The sequence below is a fragment of the Onychomys torridus genome, chromosome 17 (genome assembly GCF_903995425.1).
Source record: "Onychomys torridus chromosome 17, mOncTor1.1, whole genome shotgun sequence".
NCBI lineage: Eukaryota > Metazoa > Chordata > Mammalia > Rodentia > Cricetidae > Onychomys > Onychomys torridus.
In genome coordinates this window covers 39,614,185-39,637,776 of record NC_050459.1, presented here as the reverse complement: position 1 = coordinate 39,637,776, position 23,592 = coordinate 39,614,185, and the positions used below count along the sequence as shown (strand labels likewise).

Genomic DNA, 23,592 nt, shown 5'->3' with positions numbered 1-23,592 from the left:
CTGGCTGGGACAGATAACATGAATTTGCCCTTTAAATGTCCCAAGCTGCAGGCACAGCCCCCCAACCCAGCCCTAGCTCCCGGAAGTGTCTTCGCCCCCAATGCCCTCTGCAAAGGAGGGGGATGGAGAGGGGCTGTCCAGACACCTGCCCAGCCAATGCGCGCTGCGCGCTTGCCGGGGTCCCTCCTCCTCTCGCGAGACGCCGAGCCGGGGATATAAGGAGGGCTGCGGTCAGGCGGGCGGCCCCTTAGCGTCGCGCAGGGACGGAGACGAGGTGGCGGTGCCTGGCTGGGCGTAGGCAAGAGCGAGTGAGCGGCTCCTTGCAGGCTGTGTGCGCCCGGCTGTCAGCATGGGGGATCAGGCTTTGAGCTTCGTTAAGGACTTCCTGGCAGGTGGCATCGCCGCCGCCGTCTCCAAGACCGCGGTCGCCCCGATCGAGAGGGTCAAACTGCTGCTGCAGGTAAGGACGGCGGCGGCTTGGTGGCGCGGGCGGCGAGGATGCGGGCGGGGCGCGGCGGCAGGGCGCAGGGATGCGGGCGGGGCGCGGGGATGCTGCGGTGTGGGCGCGCGCGCGCGGGGCGCTGCGGCAAATCTGTGCTAGGCCCCAAGCCCGGGGCCTACGCGAAGGGGAAGGTGCCCTCTACGCAGATACAGGTCCGGCGTCAGTGACAGATTCCTGGTGTCGGGTGGCACCCGCGTTGGGGTGTCTATATATGGAAACCCACCCGAAGCTGGTCTACCTCGAGCCAGATCCTGAGCCTGGTTACTGCAGCGGCGTTCCACCCAAGGCCTCTTAGGCCGGCCTCACCTTCTGGCCGCATCCTTTGCACCTTCTTATCTGCGCCCACCTTTTACAATAGAAGCATCAGATTAATCATTGACTGGGGATCACACTGTGTCGCGTGCCCTGCGCTATATAGCCCAACGTCGATTTCATTCATATTTTATTACGGATTCTTTGCCCGTATTTCACGGATGGAGACGCTGAGGCAGAAATTCTTTAGTAATTTTCAGAATAAATTCAGATTGCCTTAGCCGTTCTGTCTCCATAACATTTTCTCCCTGTCTGTTCATCAAAGGGCAACGTCATCATCTGGTCTATTCCAAAGGCAAAAGCTATTCACTGGGGAATAGCCATTTGGGAGTCTAAATAATAAACAAAATGCTGCGACAGATTGGCCACAGCAGTATTAACTCAATAATGGAGTACCTGGATAATCGTGAAATTATTCAGGCTGTAAAGCCTGGTGAGCTTGTTCACATCAGAGCACCTACTACTGCTCAGACAGCCTCGTTGCAAGGGACATTGCAGAATTGCGGAGAGAAACTGCAGAATTGTCATGGGGAGCTGAGGGAGGGATCTTTATCCATTTATATTTCCCATAAGCGTGCAAGGAAAAATCAATGGATAAATGACTCAGTCACTTTTTTTTAGTTTTCCCCCCTCAAATGCCCTGATAATGAATAAAATTTGGATTGTTTTTTAGCCTAACCAAATAACTAGCATTTATTTACATCTCCTTGATACTGTTTGATTTCCTGATGCATTAAGAACATTGAAGTTTTCTTTTGCCTCAAGAAGAGGAAGGGGAAGGAAAGGGGAGGACCCTGGGCATGGTAGTGCACATCTGAAATCCCAGCAGTTGGGAGGCTAATCCAAGAAGATTCTGACCTGGCTAGCCTGGGCTACATTGGATGATTGTATCTTTAAACAAAACATAAACAAGAAAATAAACAGGCAATTGAGGGAGTACAAACCTTTTTTTTTTTCTCCTGTCTTCCCTTCTCTTCACCCTGTCTGCCCTCTGTCACCCACCCTCCCCTGCCCCCAACTAGGTCCAGCATGCCAGCAAACAGATCAGTGCCGAGAAACAGTACAAGGGCATCATTGATTGTGTCGTGAGAATCCCCAAGGAGCAGGGCTTTCTCTCCTTCTGGAGGGGTAACCTGGCCAATGTGATCCGGTACTTCCCTACCCAAGCTCTCAACTTCGCCTTCAAGGACAAGTACAAGCAGATCTTCCTGGGGGGCGTGGATCGGCATAAGCAATTCTGGCGCTACTTTGCCGGTAACCTGGCATCCGGTGGGGCAGCTGGTGCCACCTCCCTCTGCTTCGTCTACCCGCTGGACTTTGCTAGGACCAGGCTGGCTGCCGACGTGGGCAAGGGATCTGCCCAGCGTGAGTTCAGTGGGCTGGGCGACTGTCTCACCAAGATCTTCAAGTCTGATGGCCTGAAGGGTCTCTACCAGGGTTTCAGTGTCTCCGTCCAAGGCATCATCATCTACAGAGCTGCCTACTTCGGAGTTTATGACACTGCCAAGGGTGAGAAGAGGGTCTTTGAGGTGGAAGGGGTGTGGAGGGGGTGTGGAGAGGGGATTCTGTATGGCCTATATATAGACCTTTTGTGTTGGCTTTTTCCTATCTCTGAGCTGAGTTCTGAGGAGGTGATGTGATATAGTTTGGGTAAATCAATAACCAAAGGAGCCTCTGTGTCCTCTACTGATAAATACTGTGGCTTTGAGCTGTCTAGTTGAACTAGAAGGGAACTCCATGTCAACAGAGCTGTAGTTTCCCTGGATTGAGGGACGGCAGCAGCCAACTTTGGTTGGCTACTGGTTGCATATAAGGGTTCCTGGGGGAGAAGCCGGTTCTTGTGGGAGGGTAGGACATGGAGTTGGGTCAGTAGCCTTGTCTTCCCCTCCACCTGCTTTCTACCAAGCTGATGAGGAAAAACCAAACCAATAGCCACTTTGCTTCTTGGCTCCACTCACAGGGATGTTGCCAGACCCCAAGAATGTGCACATTATCGTGAGCTGGATGATTGCCCAGAGTGTGACGGCGGTCGCAGGGCTGGTGTCCTATCCCTTTGACACTGTGCGACGTAGGATGATGATGCAGTCTGGCCGGAAAGGGGGTAAGCATGCCGTGAGCCCTCCTGATGTGAATCTTAGGGTTGGCCCCTGGAGAGCACTCTTACGCGCCCAGAGGCCTCGTTTCCCTAGGTTGAATGACAGAATTACTCAATAAGGATTTAGGAAACCGACGCTCCACTTCCCTCTTGTTTTTTTTTTTCCTTTTTATTAGAGAGATTGTAAGACTATAATAAACAAGGTATTTAGAATTGGCCCTGGGTGTCTGGCATGACATAGAGCTCAGGTCCTCTTTTTTTCACTACAGCCTGGGTAAAGGGCAAAGAATTAGCTGTTCACTTCAAACTGTGCCTTGGGCTTCTCATATAGTTATTAGAAGTGTGAATGAGGAGGAGGATTAGCTGGATGAGAAGTGGCCTGAAGCAGTCTGCTTTCATAGTTTAACTTCCATAGGTAAAGCATGAAACAGCCGTTAAAGTTAAAACAAAACAAACAAAACACCAAATGTAAGGGAATTTTTTATAGCCCACTCCATACCTTTTTGTTTTCCTTGCATAACCTTGGGCAGTGTGATCGGAGACCAGGGCTAGTTTGTTCATTCATAAACGTCATCCGCAGAATATACCGCCCCTCCCCCACATTGCCTTCCAGTTTGAGGCTGGCAGTGTGTAAATTGGTTGTGTTTGATTGTTACTTAACCGATCTTGAGTTTGAGGAATAGGGATGCTAGACGATAACAGTTAGGCCAGGCAGGTGTCTCATGGACTATTGCATAGGCTGGGGCTTGGTGACCAATAATGTGCATGCAGGTCTTTGTACAGAAAGGAACCCTTACCCACATTTGTCTCCACAGCTGATATTATGTATACGGGGACGCTTGACTGCTGGAGGAAGATTGCAAAAGATGAAGGAGCCAATGCTTTCTTCAAAGGTGCCTGGTCCAATGTGTTGAGAGGCATGGGTGGTGCTTTTGTACTGGTATTGTATGATGAGATCAAGAAATACGTCTAATGTAATTAAAACTCAAGTTCACTGGTTCACAGTGGACTTGGTTCACAAGTTCACAGATCCCATTGTGTGGTTTAACAGACTATTCTTAAGGAAATAAAAAGACAGATGATGGTTAAAACCAGACCATAAGGAATACCTCAGAAAAAGGCTTGAGTATTCATTAAACCACAAGTGTATTTTGTATTTATTTTACATTTAGATTCCCACAGCAAACAGAAGATAGCTTCTCATACTTGTTAATTAATTAACTGAAGAACTGATAATGAAAAGTAACCAAATGTGAATCATTAATAAAGACTACTCAATACACTTTATCTCCCTGAACTCATTAACTGCTAACAGATTAAAGAGCATTCATGCATATTTTCTAGCAGGATGCTTTTGTCAGTGACTCCTGTGTGCACGCCCTATACGGAACAAATGTCAGAGCTGTTTCTCAAACATAAAGCAGGTCATGCACTGTCTTATCCCACTGCTGCTGAAGGCTGGAGAGTGGGAACGTGAACAGAGCTTCCAGATCCACTAACTGCATGCTCTTCCACAGGAATGCCCAGCCTCCGCTAAGCTTTTCAGTCACAGAGGTGAGCATTTTGCATGTTTAGGAAGTGCTCTTTTTTTAGTTCCCGCACAGATTCCTTTTACCTAGAAATTTCCAACAAGTGGACAGTCTTCACCGAAGAACAGTTGTCTTAGTTTGGGCTGGAATGACAAAGTGCCACGTGCTGGCTGGTTCATAAAACAACAAACATTCTTCACCATTCTGAAGCCTCAGAGTCCACGGGGATCAACTCCCGGTGAGAGCTGGAAGACTTACTGAATTTTCTTACTGGGAAGGGAGCAGTGCTCTGGAGTCCCCCTGTGAAGGCTATTAACCACAGTGACAAAGGCTCCATGCTGTGATTAATTGCTTCCCAAGGGCCGTCTCCTAATACTGTGGACATCTTGAGGGTTGAACTCCGGGGATGGGGGCACATCCAACATTCGGTTCTTGGTATCAGTTATCAAGTTAGTATTTAATGCCTGGGAGTTTCTGAAAGTGAACCTCTCCTAAGTCGGGGAGAAGGTGAAATAGTTTTGAGGAGAATGGTAGGAAAGGACCTTGAAAGAAGTAACTAGGTTTAGGCATACAAAGTATCAGTTTGTGCTTCCTTTCTGTAACGGTTTAAGAACTAGCAGAGCCTGGCCCGGTTGGCGCACTTGCCTTTAATCCCAGCAGAGCCAGGCCGATCTCTGAGTTGGAGGTCAGCCTGGTCTACAGAGTGAGTTCCAGGATAGCCAGGACTGTTTCATAGAGAAATCCTGTCTCGGAAAAAGAAAAAAAAAAAAACAAAACTAGGAGAAAAGCCTGTTTGGACTTGACTTTCAGAGATTTGTGAGCAAGAGAAAAATAGCAATTCCAAGGGTGGGATGACAGAGTAATATAGCTTGGGGTTAGAAGTACATAGTGCTCTTATTGAAGGCCTGAGTTTGGCTTCCAGCACCCACACTGAGACTCACAACTGTCTGTCTCCCCAGTTCCAGGGGAAACTCACAAGCTCTCTAGTTCGGCAGGTCCTGGGCATCCAAGTGTTGCACCAACAGGCATGTAGGCAAGACACTCATATGTAAAATGAAGTTTCTAGTCTCAGGCTAGATGTCTAGATGGCTGGAAAAGTTCAAAAACACAGCAAGATCTCAATCCTGTCTCCCAAGGACAAGGAGCAAATAGTGTTGCTAGAGGCCTTCTAGATACATTGCTTTGCATTCTGGAGTATTAAAGATGCAAATTGTGTTTCTGACAGATAAGAGCAGCACAGACTAGAAGGAAAAATACCTTTGTATTGCATATCTAAAACTAGGCCTGTCCCCTTGCACATCTCCAAACCTAGACTGACAGGCCATGAAATGTAATTGGGAATTAGCCTCAGTGAACCAAGAGTAGGTCACCCCAGCCCAACCAAGAGCCTAATTGTTCTCTAGCCCAGCCCCCTGGCATGCAGTGAGGAGCAGGGTGGATTTGGCTGTGTGTTAAACTACACACCATCTGCAGTGTGCACGTGACCCAGTTGCGGCTTTCTCCTGCCTGCTGAGGTTAAATCCTGTGCTCTCTGCCTCAAGAGCCCTGCTGGGCTGGTTCCACTATAGTTACTCCACTCAACAGGGATTCCTAGAAGGAAGCCAGTAACTAGCCAGGGAGGGTAGGCAGGCAGGATTTCCCCTGCTGTGCTGCTACCACAAACCATCGCTGTACAAAGCTCTGGAGCTTGAAGGTCTGGGGAAAGGGATTCACGTTAAGATGAAAACCACCTAGACTCTCATGCCAGACTCTAAGACCCCGCCTCTTGGGGGATCACTCTCAAAGCCAATAACAATAGACATATCTCATATGAGAAAAATGTATGGATTTTTTTTTTTTTTTTGAGACAGGGTTTCTCTGTGTAGCTTTGGAGCCTTTCCTGGAACTCTGTAGCTCAGGCTGGCCTCGAACTCAGAGATCTACCTGGCTCTGCCTCCCAAGTGCTGGGATTAAAGGCGTGGGCCCACGCCGCCCGGCAGGAATCTTAATTCCAGAGGGAGGTGCTTGGTGCCAAACCTGAAGACCTGAGTTTAATCCCTGGGACTCACATGGTAGGAGAAAACTGACTCTTGGAAGTTGTCCTTGGGCTTGATCATATGTGCACTATGGCACATACATGTCAGCCTCCCAAAATAAAAAATTAAAACAACAGAGATGGTCCACAGCCTCAAGCCTCCATTACTGATTCAAAACTCTAGCTTTAGGGGATCCTCAGGTACCCCTGCATGCGTGTGGTACACGAGGCAAACACAAATATATAACAATAAATCTTCAAAGTACAGTTGCATATTATTTTTTAAAGTGATGCCAAGTACAGCAGGCCAAAAATAATGCAGAGAGAAAAGGCGTTGGCATTTGTACTGGCTAGTTTTATGTCGATTTAACACAAGCTAGAGTCATCAGAAAGAGGAAGCCACAATTGAGGAAATGCCTCCAAAAGATCTGTAGGCAATCCTGTAGGGCCGTGGTTCTCAACCTTCCTCATGCTGTGACCCTTTAATACAATTCCTCATATTGTGACCCTCAACCATAAGATTATTTTGTTGCTACTTCAAAACTGTAACTTTGCTACCATTATTAATCACAACCAAGTGTCTGATATGCAATACCTGTGGGGGTCGAGACCCACAGGTTGAGAACCACTTCTGTAGCCCCCTCCCCCTAGTGATTAATGGGGGAAGACCCAGCCCACTGTGGGTGGTGCCATCCCTGGGCTGGTGGCCCTGGATTCTTTAAGAAACCAGGCTGAGCCAGCCATGAGGACCAAGCCAGTAAGCAGCACCCACCCACCCGTCACGGCTTCTGCATCAGCTCCTGCCTCCAGATTCCTACCTTGTTTGAGTTCCTGTCCTGACTTCCATTCATGACGAACTGTGTTGTGGAAACAAACTGAACGAACCCTTTCCTCCCCAAGTTGCTTCGGTCATGGTATTTCCTCACGGGAGTGGTAACCCTGACTAAGACAGCATTTGACAAGTTGTCATTGATGATTTGAATTCCGTCTGGCACTAAGGAGGCAAGCCAGGTGTGGTGGGTTTGAATGAAAATGGCCTCCATGGATTTGTGCACGTATTTGAATGCTTCATCACTAGTTGGTAGAACTCTGGGGAAGGATTAGGAGGTGTGGCCTTGTTGGAGGAGGTGTGTCACTCAGGGTGGGCTTTGAGGTTTCAAAAGCCAATGCCAGGCTCAGTCTCTCTCTCTGCCTCCAACTTGTGGAGGTGAGCTCAGTGCCGTGCCTGCCTGCCCCGTGCCTCCGGCCATGATGATCATGGACTCACCCTCTCTAACTGCAAGTAAGCCCCAAATTAAATGATTTCTTTGACCTTGGTCATGGTGTCTCCTCACAGCAATAGACCAGTGACCAAGACACCAGGTATTCTAGTTTCCTTTCTGTCAGGGGTAAAATACTTTGAGCTGAAGCAGCTATGGGTAAGAAGGGTTTACAGCCTAACATTGAGGGAAGTCAAGTCAGAAACACAGGCAGGAAACTGAAAGCATCTGTTTGCTTTTACACACAGTTACCTCCAACTAGGGGGCTCATAGCTGTGGCTGGCCCATGCTTACCTTTCCCACATAGCCCAGTACCACCTGCCCTGGGAATGGTGCCACCCACAGTGGGCTGAACCCTCCTACATCAATTGACAAGATAATCCTCCACAGCCATGCCCACAGGCCAGCATGGAGGTCTAAAGAATTCCCCACTTTGGATTCTCTCCTCTGATGGCTTTAGGCTGTGTCAAGTTGACAGTTAAGGCTATCCAGAACAATAGGATTTCTGAAATCTTAGGAAGTTGTGGGAGGAAGGGGGATATATAAACTCACCCCACATACCCTTGCATAGTACCACTACTGGACAAGACAGTACATGGACACTTGTTTGTTGTGGATAATCTTTGTACACTGTAAATATGTATTACTCTCATTGGTTAATAAAGAGCTGACTGGCTTATAGCTGGGCAGGAAGAGATCAGGCAGAAGAGCCAGACTAGAATGCTGGGAAGGAGAAGGGCAGAGTCTCTAGAGTCACCAGCCAGACACAGAGAAAGCGAGATGTGTACAATATGAATAAGCCATGAGCCACATGGTAGAACTTAGATAAGAAATATGGGTTAATTTAAGTTGTAAGAGCTACTTAGTAATAAGCCTGAGCTATTGGCTGAGTATTTAAAATTAATATTGGGTCTCTATGCCAGTTATCTGGGAATTGGCAAGCAGGGAAAGAAAACTCTGCCCATAAGTGGCACCCAACATTCAGGGCCATGTACAGCCACATAAAGCCCAAGAAAGCTTTAAAAAAAAAAAATCCTAAAGGCCAGGTGGTGGTGACACATGCCTTTAATCCCAGCACTGGGGATTTTGGGTATCTTTTCAAGGTCATAAACATATATTTAGATAGATGGTCTTCAAACACTTCAAAGATCTACAGAATATGGCATTTAATTGTTTTAATAACATAAGAATTTTTATGACAATGAGACATGTCTGCCCCTGGCAGCACCAATCTACTTTAGAGATGATGTTGGGCACCGACAAAACTCAATAACTCAATATGATTGAGTTTGCTTTCTTTATGGGAAAACCTAACCATGTGGGCAAAGAAACTGCCCTTGCCTCAATTGCTGACAGTTACTGTCCAAAGTGGACCTGCAGGACGGAAGAAAAAAAAAAAAGTGACTGTCAAACTTTGCCAAGACAAGGTAGGATAGTCCTTCAAAATTCCCTGCTTCTCAAAAAAGTCTTTCAGATATTCTAGGCCTGTAGGCCAGGGATGGATGCCCCAATGTTACAGAGGAAACTTGGGTGACTGACTAGACAGCCAACTGTTTCTGTCATTTCAATTTCTGGAAGTAACTTGCTATGCATTTCCTGCTTACTTAGGTAATATATCCTTTTGGGGTCTTTGATGGAGCTGAAAGTAGATAGTTATTATTAGTTTACTTATGTTAAAAAGGTAAATTAGCTGTAAAACTTTAGACTCACAAAGATAGAGTATTTTCTCTAAATTTGCCAAATACAAATGGACTGAAATGTAATTATTTTGTGATATATAGTTAAGGTTAAAACCTTCCTTTTTAATTAGAAATGCTGTGGAATATTCCTTTTGTATACTATGGATATGTATTACTCTCATTGGTTAATAAAGAACTGGCTGGCCAACAGCCAGGCAGAAGTACAGGAAGGACAACCAAACTAAGGATGATGGGATGAAGAAGGGGAGAATCTGGAGTGGCCAGCAGATACAGAGAGAAGCAAGATGGGCGTGCTATACTGGAAAAAGGTACCAAGCCATGTGGCAAAGCATAGATAAGAAATATGGGTTAACATAAATATAAGAGCTAGCTAGTAACAAGTCTGAGCTATTGCCTGAGCATTTACAATTAATATTAAGTTTCTGAGTGATTATTTGAGAGCGGCTGCAACACAGGAAAACTCTGCCTATACTTGTTGCCATAGACAACAAACCTGGCAGCTGTGGAATAGGATCTAACATGTCAGGTCTCTGTCACAATTCCTGACATAAACAATTCAGGATGAGTTGGCTTAGGGTTTCCTAGGTATCAGTCCCCCATGGTGGAGAGGATGAGGTGGAGCCAAATAATCACACTGTGGCAACCAGGAAGCAGGAAAGAATATTGGAACAGGCTTGGAAAGTCATGGCTCATAGGCCATGTCTCAGGGATACCATGTCCTCCAATCACATGCTACCTGCTACCTTTCACCACCTCCCAATGCTGCTCTCCTGTTAGGAGTCTATCAAGGAATTGAGCCATTCAGAACCCTTGAGATCTGTCTCCAGAAACACTAGGGGAAAAAAAAAAAAAAAAAAGATGCACTTTTCTAGTCTGGGTGCTTCTCAACGCAATCAAGTTCTAAGAGTATTACAAGAGAAAGAGTCACAATCTGGTGTGACTACTTACAGAATAGTTAGCCCCTAGAGGGATAGTGAGAATAAAAAAACAAGTGACTTGTGGTTGGGTAAATATGTCAGTGAAGATTAGACAGAAGGACCAGTGTGTAGGGATCGACTCCAACTCAACAGTAGGAAAATACAGAAGGGTAGCTAGGTCAGGTACGGGCAACATTTCTCCACCTCAAGGCAGGCAGAACCAAGGCGTATCTGAAGAGGGACTGGAAAAAGCAGAGAGGATTGCAAGTGTGGACTAGGGCTCCTGACCTTTACCCATCCTTCTTCTAATTTTATCATCTGAATACTCACACTGAGCTCAGCCCGGAATACAAACAAGTATGGAGTCTGCCCTATCAGACTGCTTTATGGGAGGTACTTCTGGGGCCCTCATCACGAGCAGACGTTAGTTACCAAGTAATGGCAGAAGCAGGAGGCATACACGGCCTAACAGGCAGCTTCTGACTCAGCTTGACAAAAGGCTAGAGGCTGTGAGATACATTCTGTGTCCTGGAAGCAGTTCGGAAAAGAGAGCTTCAGATGACTCAGTGGGTGAAAACACTTGCCGTGTATGTGTGACAACGTTCAGTCCCCAGAACCCATGTCAGGAAGAGAGAACTGACTCCACAAAGTAGTCCTCTAACTTCCATACATATGCCAGAGGGCACAAGGCCATGCAAAAGTAATAGTTAAAAAAAAAAAAAAAAAAAAAACATTTGTGGGAATCACTGTACTTTTGGAAGAATTTCTATTTTCTTTTGTTTTTTCCAGACAAATGTTTAGGGTGTAATTAGGAGTTACACTGGTTTTGTAAAGTGGTGGTTTGTAGGTTCTTTTCCAGTAACCATGACTTCACTAGCACTGAGTAGTTAGCTAGGTTTCCAGTACCAGGCATCGATCGATCGATTCCCTCTTGGGTTGACCGTTGTGGCCGAGGTATGCGTGACAGTACAGCACCCTTAGGTCACTGTGCCATTCTGCTCATTGCTGTTGTTTATAGGCTTCATAGTTGGGTAAAACTGTCAGTGGCCTCCTTCCTTTTGCAGACTTGAATGGTACCTTCTGGTACCTCAGGGCGGGGGCGTTCAGGTAGGTTGGAGCTCAGTAGCCTCTGGGCCTGGTGTGCACGGTGTTTAGTCAATGGCTGAAGCTCAACAGCTGGTCTGAAGCACATGGTGTTTTCAGCCATAGGGACTCACCTTCTCCCTCTAGGGGACAACCTAAAAGCCATTTCCATATTTAAAAATCAAAACCAACTGATACAATACAAGCCTCTTTGTGTATCCTTCATCCGTGCAGGGGAAGAGTTTATGCATTCTTCCTGTAGCTTCAGTTTGTTTACGACATGATCCATCATCACACAGCACAGGCTGGCCTGGAACTCACTGTAGCTGAGGATGACTGAATTTCTGAGCTTCCTGCCTGCTGGGCTTATGGGCTGGAAAGGCGCTCAACCATCCTGAGCCCAATGGCATCATTAAACCTGCTTTAAAGGCTAAGTGAAAAATGAAGCAACCCAACAATAGCAACGTTCACTCAAGTTCCAAAAGAGCCTTCATTATACTGAAGCATCGTAACAGTTCTACAGAATGAATCAAATCATGTGGGTCAGAGAAAGCTGACTGGGAGTGTCATTTTAAAGAGACTTTCCCAAAGAAATACCACAGTTTCAAAAGTACAACTAACCGCCAACTTCAGTCTAACTCATAGTCTTGTAGGGTATACAGAAAGTTTTATTCTAATTCTAAAAATATGAACAAAACATATCATCAAAACTTGGTTCTCTTTAAATCTTTCATTTCTTTCTTCACTGGGCCATGCTAGTTCTTCACGCCTTAAGTACGACAAACTAGAACATTTTTAAGTTTCTTGCTAATCTTTATTCATGAAAATAAGCAACTCAGACATTAGCAGTAAGCACTGATGGTACACAGTTATTTACATGCTACAGGTTTTGATTGCTAACTAAGGTGAGTTTCCATCTTTAGCTGTCCGTCAACCTGGATACTCTGGAGCTGCTGCACCCATCTGGAGGTGAGAGGCTGCCCTGTCACAGCTCCTTTCAAAGTTGTACAACCCCGTTTCTGAGACAGGGCTTGGGGACAGCTGCGTGGCTGTTTTACAAGCAAACGGCCAAATGCTAACTGGCATAGCTGTTAGGAGCAGGTTTTAATGGAGACCGACAAAACTGGGGGAGAAAGAGGTGCAGCTACTCCTCAAGAAATAATTGTAATAGTTTGAAATCTTTTACAGCATCTTACTAGAAAAGGAGGTAACAACATTTGACAGAGACGAACACAGTTCTCAGTACAATCTGGCCACTAGCCACAGACCAACATGCTTTCCAGCTGCAGATGTGAATCCTCAGAGTATGTGCAGTAAGGACAAGCCAGCCAACTGTACGGCAGCACTACCCCTCATGTGTTTATGATGGTGGTCAAGTTGAAGGGATTCACGCATTCATGACACCTCCACTACAAATGCCTCCTGACTCCTAACCTCCAAGTCTCTTGGCTTACGTCAGTGAATTCTATAAGTCTGTAATTCCTACCATCTACTTGTAGTCATCCTGTATATGCACCTATAACAATAACATTGCAAATTGTTTTAAAAGATGGATGCCTTTACTTGGAGTTGAATCCCTGTTATCAGTAATACTTAAATTTCTTTCAAATAGTACAAATTAAGGCATACATTAGCATTTAAAATCAAAATATAGCTTTATCTATGAAACTTAGAGAGACCAAAGAAAATGTACTCATAGGCTAATGCCACTGTGAACATAAAAGGTTTTATACTTTTTTTCCCTCAAAAATCTGTTTTAAAAAGTGATTGACTCACTATTGGGCAAATGCCAAAATGCTGCATTTTGTTGTTACACAAACTTTAGAAGTGCAGTGCTAAAAAACTAGGACAAAAATAAAACCATTGTTTATTCAGCTGAGGTTATAAAGTAGGTATAAAGTCTTGTTCACTAGAACAAAGAAACAGATCTTCAAAGGCTGTTACAGCCCCCAGAAAGCGGCAGCAAACCCTCAGTCACGTTGTGTTCCCATCCACTGTGTATTTGTAGATGTGTGTGGTGTATGCATATCTACCACACCTATGTGTGTATATGTGTATGCGTGTGTGGTGTATGTGCTCAGCAGTCTTTTTAGCCTCATCATTCCCAACCTTTGCTGCTTGATCTAAAACACAATCTATTCAACCAACACCAACAATATGAGCTGGCATTTGATAAAGTGCACTCAACCGGCTTTCCTGCTAATGAAGGTGAGGCAGGTGTGGCACACATGCTCCAACATCACACAGAGCTCACTGTAGTGGAGAAAATTCCCTTTTTAAGAAAAATGTGTTATTGAATATGAAACTCACTTCTATGTCCGAAAGGCACACTAATGAGGCGAGTAATGAACAAGTTCTGAATATGAACTATCACACTTTGTTCCATAAGCTAACAGCCTATAGGCTGACAGAAAACTACTCCTACACTGTACCTGTGTGTCATGTGCCACTAGTAATCCATCAGGATAATTCCAAACAGGCCTTTCCATGTGAGTCTGGTCAAAATGGGGCTTCAGGGACTCAGCCAAACCAAACCAAACCAGACAACTCACTAATGTTTAAGGCAGCAGCTTTAACCAATTTATGATTAGTTTCTTTCCTGTTTATAACTGGTTTCTCTACAGCATTTCTTCCTTATTCTTTCTAAGTCTCTATTAATACAATAAATACCCAATGACAGCACACACACTAACAGTATCCTTTCAGACACTGCCCTCACATATTCTAGGGTCTGCTTCTTGGCTCTTCAAGCTGGGAATATTGCTCACTGATCCAACAAATATTTGCTTTTGTTTCTGATGCAAATGATCTAGATACAAACCAGTCACAAGACAGTAGGCTGCTAAAGCCACCTCTTTCCTCAGAATTCTTGAGTATTTTACCTGACTGCATAAAAAAACAAAACAGGAGCTTCTAAAGTGAACCCCTACTATTCAGTGTGAAATGGTTTGGAGTGGATAATCAAACTCTTACAGGGAAGCACCTTTGGTAAATCAACAATTGTGCCAGTACAAGCTGCTCATTCTCCTCATCAAACTGAAATCACCTAGTCCATGAAAACAAATTTCATAAGGAGTGTAACACTCACATGATCAAGTGATGGCGCATGGTACAGACATTTTAAAGCAACCAAGCATGAGGTGCTTCTGTTCACGCTTACGATAACCGAAGCCAACAGAGAAAGAACAGAGGAGTGTCTTGGGTCAACATGGATGATCACCACCACCCCAAGTGAAGTTCTATAGAGAAAACATTCATGCATAACACCTTTCTCTATTAAATACACATATCGCTCCTATAAATATGCCACCATATGAAACACTGATTTTACATCAAAGTGTGTTTGGATAACAAGTTTGCATTGAATAACAATAAATTATACTCATTGCTGTATAAATTGTTGAAAAAAAGTATTACAGATGTTTACAAAGAATTACAGTAATACATAAAAATACATTGTTAAAAATAGGAAGAACAATGTATACCATAAAAAAAAGGTTTTACAACCAAGCAGTACGAACATTTGGGGGTTTTGGTCTTAGCAAAAAACCACTAGATGTGTCCAACACTGACCGATCAGTCTTACAGCTGAGAGCACTGGTCGCACTGGATGTCCTGGAAGCTCCTCCTGAAGATACACAAAGATAAAACAATCTCAATTATCTGAGCCAAGTACACAAGCCATCATTTGATAAACTTCCTGTCCTAACTTTAAGTCCAGGCTGCTTTCCTTCTTCATCCCAGATATGTCTAATACTCTAATGAAATAATTCTCAATAGATCTGTACTTTAGAATTCCTCGTGGAGCTTACAAGCTACAACTTCTGTAAAGGAATGTGTCTGACTTTCCAGATGTTGTATACCCTGGCACTAAATTCCCACATTGCTAGGGTACACAGCTGGCTAAGTCTGTAACTGATCACATGTCAAACATTACAAAGAACTACACCTGTAGTGGTTTGTCTTAGTTATCTAGTGAGGAAAAAAAGGCACATAAAAGGGTTACAAGGTCTTAGCAATTGTCTCTAACTGGCTAGAGAGAATGTCTCAGCCACATTCAAGTAGCCTGTTAATTTAGTCTTTAAAACACACACACTGGGGTTGGAGAGATGGCTCAGTGGTTAAGAGCACTGGCTGCTCTTCCAGAGGTCCTGAGTTCAATTTCCAGCACCCACATGGTGGCTCACAGCCATCTGTAATGAGATCTGGCGCCCTCTTCTGGCATGTAGACAGAACACTGTATACATAATAAATAAATCTTTAAAAAAAGAAAGAAAAAAAATTCTAAAACACACACACACACACATTGAATTAAAAGACTCTCTTCCAGTGTCTAAAAAAATAGTGCTATTTTCACTCATTTTATCTTTTGGTTTTATCTTTTATGCTACCATTATAATCTGCATATGAAGCCTGAAGTTAAGTGAAATATAACATGCTAGTGGAAAATATAATGCATCCCAAAGTTAGCATTTTAAATCTCTATCATAAGAACATAAATTATGCTTTTTATTTTAAAAAGAGATAAACGACTCAACAAACAAATAGGAAACAGCTTTTCAGATTCTTACTCAGTGGGCTATAATGGCCAAGAGTAGACCTCACTCGTCTGATGGACGGTGAAGGGTTGAGATATCCCATATTTCGATGATAGTCCATCAGCTGCTCAGAGCGTTTCATGCCAACTGTTGGCTTCACAGCTTCAAGCCGTTTCAATAAAGCCTTCATAAAAATATGAAAGTTAGTGCTACATAAATACCAATAATTCCTAAAAAGTCAGATATTCTATAACTTGAAACTCACTGAGGAAAAACAGTGTGAAGTCACTCATGCATGCCAGAAATGTCCTTACCTGTGTTGAAGAAGAATCTACACCCACCCTAGATATTTGTCCTTATAACCACAGATAAGTGTAATCTCCCCTCATCAAGGAAACTTCTCAACAAACTACAACTAATCATAAGGCAGAGTTGTGGAGCCCAGTCCTAATGCATACAGTTATAGAACAAAGCTCAGGAAGCACTGCCAAGGAGGGGTTGGAAAGACTTCGTCTCCCAGCAATGTCAGATCTACACACATAAAGTCTCACTAACATGGGCTGAACAAGAACAACACTCAGTACATCTCAGGGGAAAGCCCTGGAGGCCTCACCCCTACACAAAAACTGCAGGCACCTAAACAAGGCTGAGAGTGGGAGAGACAGTCATCCTCAGGGAAGAGCACACCAACTGGTTAATTAATACCAAATGGTCAGCCCGATAACGTACATATGAGGAACATTACACAGAATGAGTAGGCTGGATTTAGAAATACATATATAAGTGCGTGTGTGTGTGTGTGTGTGTGTGTGTGTGTGTGTGTGTGTGTAACAGTAATGAAACAAGGGGTCATTAATTTGAAAAAGGGAGGAGGGCTCACTTGCTTTGTATAGATGGGTTTGAAGGGCAGAAAGGGAAGGGAAAATAATGTGATTATAATCTCAAAAATTAAACGAATTAAAAGTCAGAAATACCTTCCAGAAGACCTCAAGAGGTTTTCCCTAGCACATACACTAATCACAGCACTACGATTAAACAGCACCTGTAGTTTGAATGTCAGGCGTTTCCCTAAGAGGCGTGGTCCCTACCTGGTGGTGCTCCAATCTCATCCACCTCATCTGACCTCATGCACTGCTGAGCCAACATTGAGAAGACTACTAGAGAACTGGGTTGCTAGGTGCATGCTCTAAGAAAGAGCTATCTTATCCCTAGCCTGCTCTCTGTCTCCCTTCCTGGCCGTCATGAGATAAGCAACTTCCCTCCACCATGCTCTTCTACCATCACGTCTCTACCTTGCCACAAGCCAAAAGCAATGGTGTGATTAACCATGACCTGAATCCTTGAGCCAAAGTAACCCTTTCCTCTCCTAACTGTTAATCTCAGATACTGCCACAGCAGCCAAAGGTAGCTCTAATACACCCACAACAGACATGCCAGCTTACAGTCTTTAGAAAGGGACTGCAAGTTGATATACAATAAACTGATTTCCTTGTATTGTCATAAAAAGGAGATATAATAATTCTAACAGTCCCAACAGAACCTTTGGGGCCACCAATTATCTAAGTTATGATAAGTTCTACCTATACACTATAGAGAGCAAAGGCATTGACTGCAGCCATGCCTCACACAGAACACCGAGAAAAGACTGTGTGAGCGCTGATCTCAAGCCCAACCACTCAGTTTCTACCACCCATTGTTTTCTGTACTTTTCCCTTTACATACTCAAGATTCTGAATAAAGTCTACCAAGGAAAAGAAGTGTTCCAGCTGTTAAGAAGCTAAACAGTCACTAAAGAATATAAAGCCTTTTTTTTGTTTTGTTTTTCAAGACAGGGTTTCTCTGTGTAGCTTTGCACCTTTCCTGGAACTCACTTGGTAGCACAGGCTGGCCTTGAACTCACAGAGATCCGCCTGCCTCTGCCTCCCAAGTGCTGGGATTAAAGGCGTGTGCCACCACCGCCCGGCTATAAAGCGTTTTTTGAGGATACACAGACCAACAGGCCAAAGCAGCACAGTTGCCAACAAGACAGCATTTTCTTTAATATGATTAAGTCTATACGATTTCCTAATTGTATTTTTAAAGTATTTATTTTACATGTAGATGTGTGTGCCTGGAGTGTATGTGTATGCCAAGTATTTACTGGTGCCCAAAGAGGCCAGAGACGGTGTTAGATCACCTGGAACTGAAGTGGCAGGCAGGGGTGAGCCCCCATGTGGGCGCTGGGAATGGAACCTGGGTCCTCTGCAGGGCAGGAAGTGCTCTTAACAAGCCACCCCTCCAGCCCCACTCATTCTTTCTTAAATCAAAATTCAAAAGCTTTGGGTGTTCCGAGATCTTTGAGAAAGGAACATGGAAGAAGAGCAAATGCCTTGGGGATTGATCCATGGTTCTGTTTTACTCTTTTCTTTAAACACAACCTTCTTTGGTGCAAGCTGATTTTTATCTGAAGAGTATGCACTAAGACTCACAACCAGCCTCCCGAGTGCAAAGGGCAAGTTCCCTTCACATAGTCATTTTCTTTTCTTGTGCAGAACATAAGTTTGCCGGTTTGAGCACAGCACTCATTCTGTAGCATCCTGGAGCCTCACTGTTGTGAGCATCAGTAACACCCATCTCCAAACCCTTTCTCAGCTTAGTGTTCGCTGCCATCAGCCCCCCTCTCGCCTCCGATTGTGGGTTCTATGCCAGCATTCTCAGCATCTCTGAGCAATTCTGAAGAAGGCAGAGAAGGTAAGGGACTGAGCAAACTACTCAGGGGAAGCAGTGTTGAGAGAAGAGGAACCCAAGCGTGGTGACAGTGAGCTGAGGGAAACACAGGAGGTAGATAGAACTAGAGCGACACGCCACTGCTGCCAGCCAGTGAGACAGGGACGTTACTTCCCTTCAAAAGCTGGAAAAGCAGCCACTCCCTAGTCAAGTCTTACCAGAACTAGTTCTTGCTGGGCTCAGTTAGGCTATGACTGTTCCATCTGAACGTGGTTTCTATACTTTTTCTTTTTTTTTCTTTCTTTTTTTAACCAGAGCTGAGGACCGAACTCAGGGCCTTATGCTTGCTAGGCAAGCGCTCTACCGCTCAGCTAAATCCCCAACCCCTACTTTTTCTAAAATAACATACCATCTTTGTTTGTAGATGGAGGAGCTGTACAATATAGCTGCCACGTTTTCCTAAAATGGCAATCTTGCACAACAAAATCCCTAGGTATTAGATTTTCAATGCATTTTACTGGGCAAAGACACATTTGTTGATTTTTCTGATTATCCTAATAACTACTCATTAAACTGTATATGACAGAAATCTTGACATTTTCAGTTAATCTGCTAAAATTGTGTGTGTGTGTGTGTGTGTGTGTTTCTTTCCTTTTTCCTAGTATGACGACAACGTTGGTCAGGGGCTGAACCTGGGTCCTCTGCAGCAGGGCCAAGTGTTCCTGACCTCTAAGGTTAGCATGCAAAAGAACCTGAAGCCAGGACAGCTGGAGATGCATTGGACCATGTACCAAAAAAATAGAAATGTTTATAAAATTCCTGATTTCATGAATCCATATTTATCTAGTTGGGTGCACACCTTTCTTCTTTAAATCTTAAGAAAACTTCAGTGCTTATTTATCAGAGGTAAAACACTATAAAAATAATGATGAATATTAAAATTTAAGTAATTTTTCAGTAAGGTTAAAAAAAAAAACCTATAAAACCACAACTCATTCTGTACTCTGATGGGTAGGCCACTTATGCAGAAACTTCGGGAAATAAGAACATCAAAGCAACTTTCCAAACCACAGGGGACTTTGAAAATGATCGTTAGGACACGGTAGCAAGTGTAACAGTGACACAAGCCGTGAAGGGTGGAGGAGGGAGGCAGGGGAGATGGTTGCTGGGTCCCCAAACAACCTAAGTAGGAGGGACGCGTTTCAGCGTTCTCTATCACGGGGGACTATCGGTTATAAAAGCTGAGTATTTTTACAAGAACTGGAAGAGAGTTGGGAGGCCCAGAATACAGAGAGATTATCTTTACAGAGACACAAGTTCTACTTATCCTAATTTAATCACTATGTACTCGCTCTATAATTACATGCTAACAATTACCTCATAATATAAGACTGGGGGCTTACAACTGTAGTGTAGGCACTGACTGTTTCTTAGCCAAATTATTTGGTAGGCATGTCAGGATCAGAAAAAAAATGAGGTAACATATAGTACCCACAACAGTACTCAAACACTGCTTGAAATCTCATGCAGTAAGGATTTTGTTACCATTAACATTGCTTTGTATTGTTTTCCAATTGTCTGACATACAACATGTCATCTTCAGGCTAGGTTATAAATTATATGATAATCAGCAGTATTCTACACTTTTCTACTGCTTATAGAAAATGAAAGACATTACTACTATTTAATAGATCAAATGACAGGAATGGTTCTTTAAATTCCAAATTATGGTTTATAAAACCATACAACTGCCATTCAAATCAGACTCCAAGAATGAATTTTAAAATAATTTCTCCAGCCAGTGGTGGTGGCACACGCCTTTAATCCCAGCACTCCGGAGGCAGAGCCAGGCGGATCTCTGTGAGTTCAAGGCCTGCTTAGTCTACAGAGCAAGATCCAGGATAGGCCTGAAACTACAGAGAAACCCTGTCTCGAAAAACAAAACAAGAAATCCCTACCCCACAAAAAAAATCTCCTGAACTTTTTTTTGGAGAAAAGCTGTATTTTTTTTTTTAAAATTATGTCTATTTAAGGCAAAGAATGTCCCCCGCCCCCAAAGACAGGGTGTCTCTGTAGCTTTGTGTCTTTCCTGGAACTCACTCTGTAGCCCCGGTTGGCCTCGAACTCACAGAGATCCACCTGCCTATGCCTCCTGAGTGCTTGAGTGCTGGGATTAAAGGTGTGTGCCACCACCACCAGGCGAATGTTGTTTTCTTATACATGCACATTATAAAATGAACACAGTTATGCTAGTCAACATATCATCTCAGTTACCATTTGTGTGTGTTGTGTGTGAAAATTATAGTCTACTCCACTGTCTACCAGGTTTTGGGTATGCAAGCTAAGAAAGTTCTGGATACCTAATATACAGTAGTGATGACAGGTGACACTTCTGCTTTATGTCTGTCTATTTATTTCCTTTAAATACTTTCCAGGAAGTATTCCTGGAAAAATTAATGCTATCTGTCTTTTGATACAAACAATGAATGAATGTTAACCATCCCTGCAGATGGAGTGGAGAAGTTTATTGTTTTGAAAGTGGTGAAGCAAGGACTCTGAAAGGTCAATAAAAAGTAACAAGTGTCTAAAAGCCAGGGAAGTAGAGATGAGGCCTCTCCCATTTTCCCCAGCTGGAGTCCCGTGAGTTACAGTCAGCTTTCTGTCTGCTACGGAAGGGTAAGCACAGGAAGAGGAGAATACCAGTAAGTGAATTATAAGTTATTCAAGAGTTTAGTGCAAGGTTCTGGTCAACCAGCAGATTCATAGTTTTCACTGGAGGTGCTTAAGATCTGAAATTTTAAAGTTTATGATACATTACTGTAGCTTTAAAAATAATATATTAAAAATCATATATTGATAAGGGAACTTGGAAGTAGAAAAATTATGTCTACTTTATTATCTACTTATCTGTACTTTTCGGATAAAACCCTTACACACACACACACACACACACACACACACACACACACATACACCTTAAAAAGCAAAATGAAAAAAAACCCAGTAAATTAATTTCACTGAAGTTGTAGACTCTTTTCATGAATATTTGGGGGAACCTTATTTTATCCCTAACACTGTTTCAAGTATGCTTCTGCCTTTTTTACCTGAAGGGGAAAAAGCAAGCTGACATACAATTAGAAAAATGAACTAATCTCACTAGACATTAAAGCTAAACAGTATGTAAGTATCCTTACTCAGCTAACTCTTCTGCTAAGACTATTTTTGTTTCTCTGAGGAAAAAGGATACAGATCATGTTCAAATGGTATCTACCCATCCATCCATCATTTAACAAGAACATTTCAAAATTCATGACTTGTAAATTTGGTCACTGTTCTGGAAATAGTCTTGGTATTAGAGTCCTATGAAGCAAGCACCTCCTCTGCTGAACAAGACTGTACCTTACCAGTCACATGTGTATCCTCCCTCCTCTTTCTATCCCTCCTCCTTTCTTTACTGTTGCTGGGGACAGGACAAGCAACACTTTAGTATCATCTATACACCCTTGATATTTATCTGGATATAATAGTTAATGAAAGGAATGCTAATATCTGCCCATTGAAAGACATACTAAGGATCTTGAAATTTAGTAGGACATATTAACAATTTGCTTTTAATTCTAGGACTCCATGTTATAGTCTGTGTGAAGTCTCTGCACAGTACTTTACAGTCTTGATTTAAGACCACACAGCTTCTGAAGTGTCAACAAGTTAATATAAATATTGGAACATAAATGTTTTCGTAATCATGCCTATTAACCACCTTTTCTCTATGATCAGTGACAGGACAAATCAGGAGATAGAAATAACATAGTCTATAAATCAATGGACTTTGTTTGTACATATACCAGCCAAAGAAATGACTATTGATGCATGTGTGTAGTGTGTGTGTGTGTGAGCGCTTCCATTACAGCCATCTAGCAAACAGATTAAAATGTGTTTTAGCTCATACTGAAGAAAAATGAAAGCCAACATGGCTCTATTACAGAAGAACTTGGGAACAGGTGAGATGGCATTTGCCACAAAGCCTGATGACCTGAGCTTGATCCCCGGGACCTCCATGGTAAAAGGGGAGAGTTGACTCAAGTTATCCCTGCCCTCACATCCACGTGTGTGTGTGAGTGTGTGAGTGAGTGTGTGTGTGTGTGTAAACAGAAAAATAAGGGTTTGGTTATAAAATAAACATATGAAAACAAATAACAGAAGTAACCAGTTAGGAAACATGAAAACTATATATAACAGCACAAAAATATAAGTTTGAAGAAAAGTGCAAAATCTTACTACTGTGGGTTACAAGAAGGCTCAAATAAAGGGAAAGACTGCATTTCTGACAGCAAGGTACTATTTTAAGAGTACTGAGCCAGACGGTGGTGGCACATGCCTTTAATCCCAGCACTCGGGAAGCAGAGCCAGGCAGATCTCTGAGTTTGAGGCAGCCTGGTCTACAGAGCGAGATCCAGGGCAGGCACTAAAACTACACAGAGAAACCCTGTCTTGAAAAACCACAACAACAACAACAACAACAACAACAACAAAACAAAACCCAAAATTAACCAACCAACCAAGAGTACTGAACTGGGGACAGAGCTCAGTCAGGAGCAATGCACTTCCTAGCTGTACAAGTTCAATCCTCAGTGCTGCAAAACAAAACTAGTCAATATAAAATCTGATTAAAATATAAATCAACAAACACAAAGCATTTTATTAAGAAAAATGTTTCATTATTAGGAATAAATACAAAACAAGTGCAAAAAAGTTATAAGAAGGTATGAAATTAGTTTTAAGAATGAAGAGTTCAATCAGGAAGATTAGCTTTCCTCACAGTAACATAATAAATTATGTAAGTTTTTCTGTTTAGTTTTAAGTTACTTGTTTTCAGTCTGTATCAATCTTTCATTTCAGAGCAGCACTGTTCAAAGCTATTAGCCATATGTGGCTAT

General features: G+C 43.3%; 2 protein-coding genes across 3 annotated transcripts in view; one reads left to right on the top strand and one right to left on the bottom strand.

Annotated features, from left to right (window-relative positions):
* Positions 1-214: 214 nt before the first annotated feature.
* Positions 215-4,196, top strand: Slc25a4 (solute carrier family 25 member 4). Its single transcript, XM_036166829.1, has 4 exons — positions 215-460; positions 1,837-2,323; positions 2,775-2,915; positions 3,725-4,196. Exons 1-4 carry the CDS (start codon positions 350-352, stop codon positions 3,880-3,882), a joined length of 897 nt encoding a protein of 298 aa, XP_036022722.1. The 5' UTR covers positions 215-349; the 3' UTR covers positions 3,883-4,196.
* An 8,007-nt stretch (positions 4,197-12,203) lies between these two features.
* The window catches only part of Cfap97 (cilia and flagella associated protein 97), a 35,254-nt gene continuing 23,865 nt past the window's right edge, over positions 12,204-23,592 (bottom strand). For both annotated transcript variants that reach the window (XM_036166764.1, XM_036166765.1), the window contains exons 4-5: positions 15,983-16,133; positions 12,204-15,039 (exon numbers count right to left, since the gene is read on the bottom strand). In XM_036166764.1, the coding sequence (XP_036022657.1) occupies positions 14,912-15,039; positions 15,983-16,133 (279 nt within the window). In that variant the 3' untranslated portion in view covers positions 12,204-14,911. The remainder of the gene's footprint in view (positions 15,040-15,982; positions 16,134-23,592) is intronic.

Excerpts from the sequence above, each read along its gene's own strand:
- Slc25a4 (XM_036166829.1), top strand. The coding sequence starts at position 350 with ATGGGGGATCAGGCTTTGAGCTTCGTTAAGGACTTCCTGGCAGGTGGC. Across the intron at positions 2,324-2,774 it reads AGTTTATGACACTGCCAAGG|GGATGTTGCCAGACCCCAAG; the intron begins GTGAGAAGAGGG and ends CTCCACTCACAG. Across the intron at positions 2,916-3,724 it reads GCAGTCTGGCCGGAAAGGGG|CTGATATTATGTATACGGGG; the intron begins GTAAGCATGCCG and ends TTGTCTCCACAG.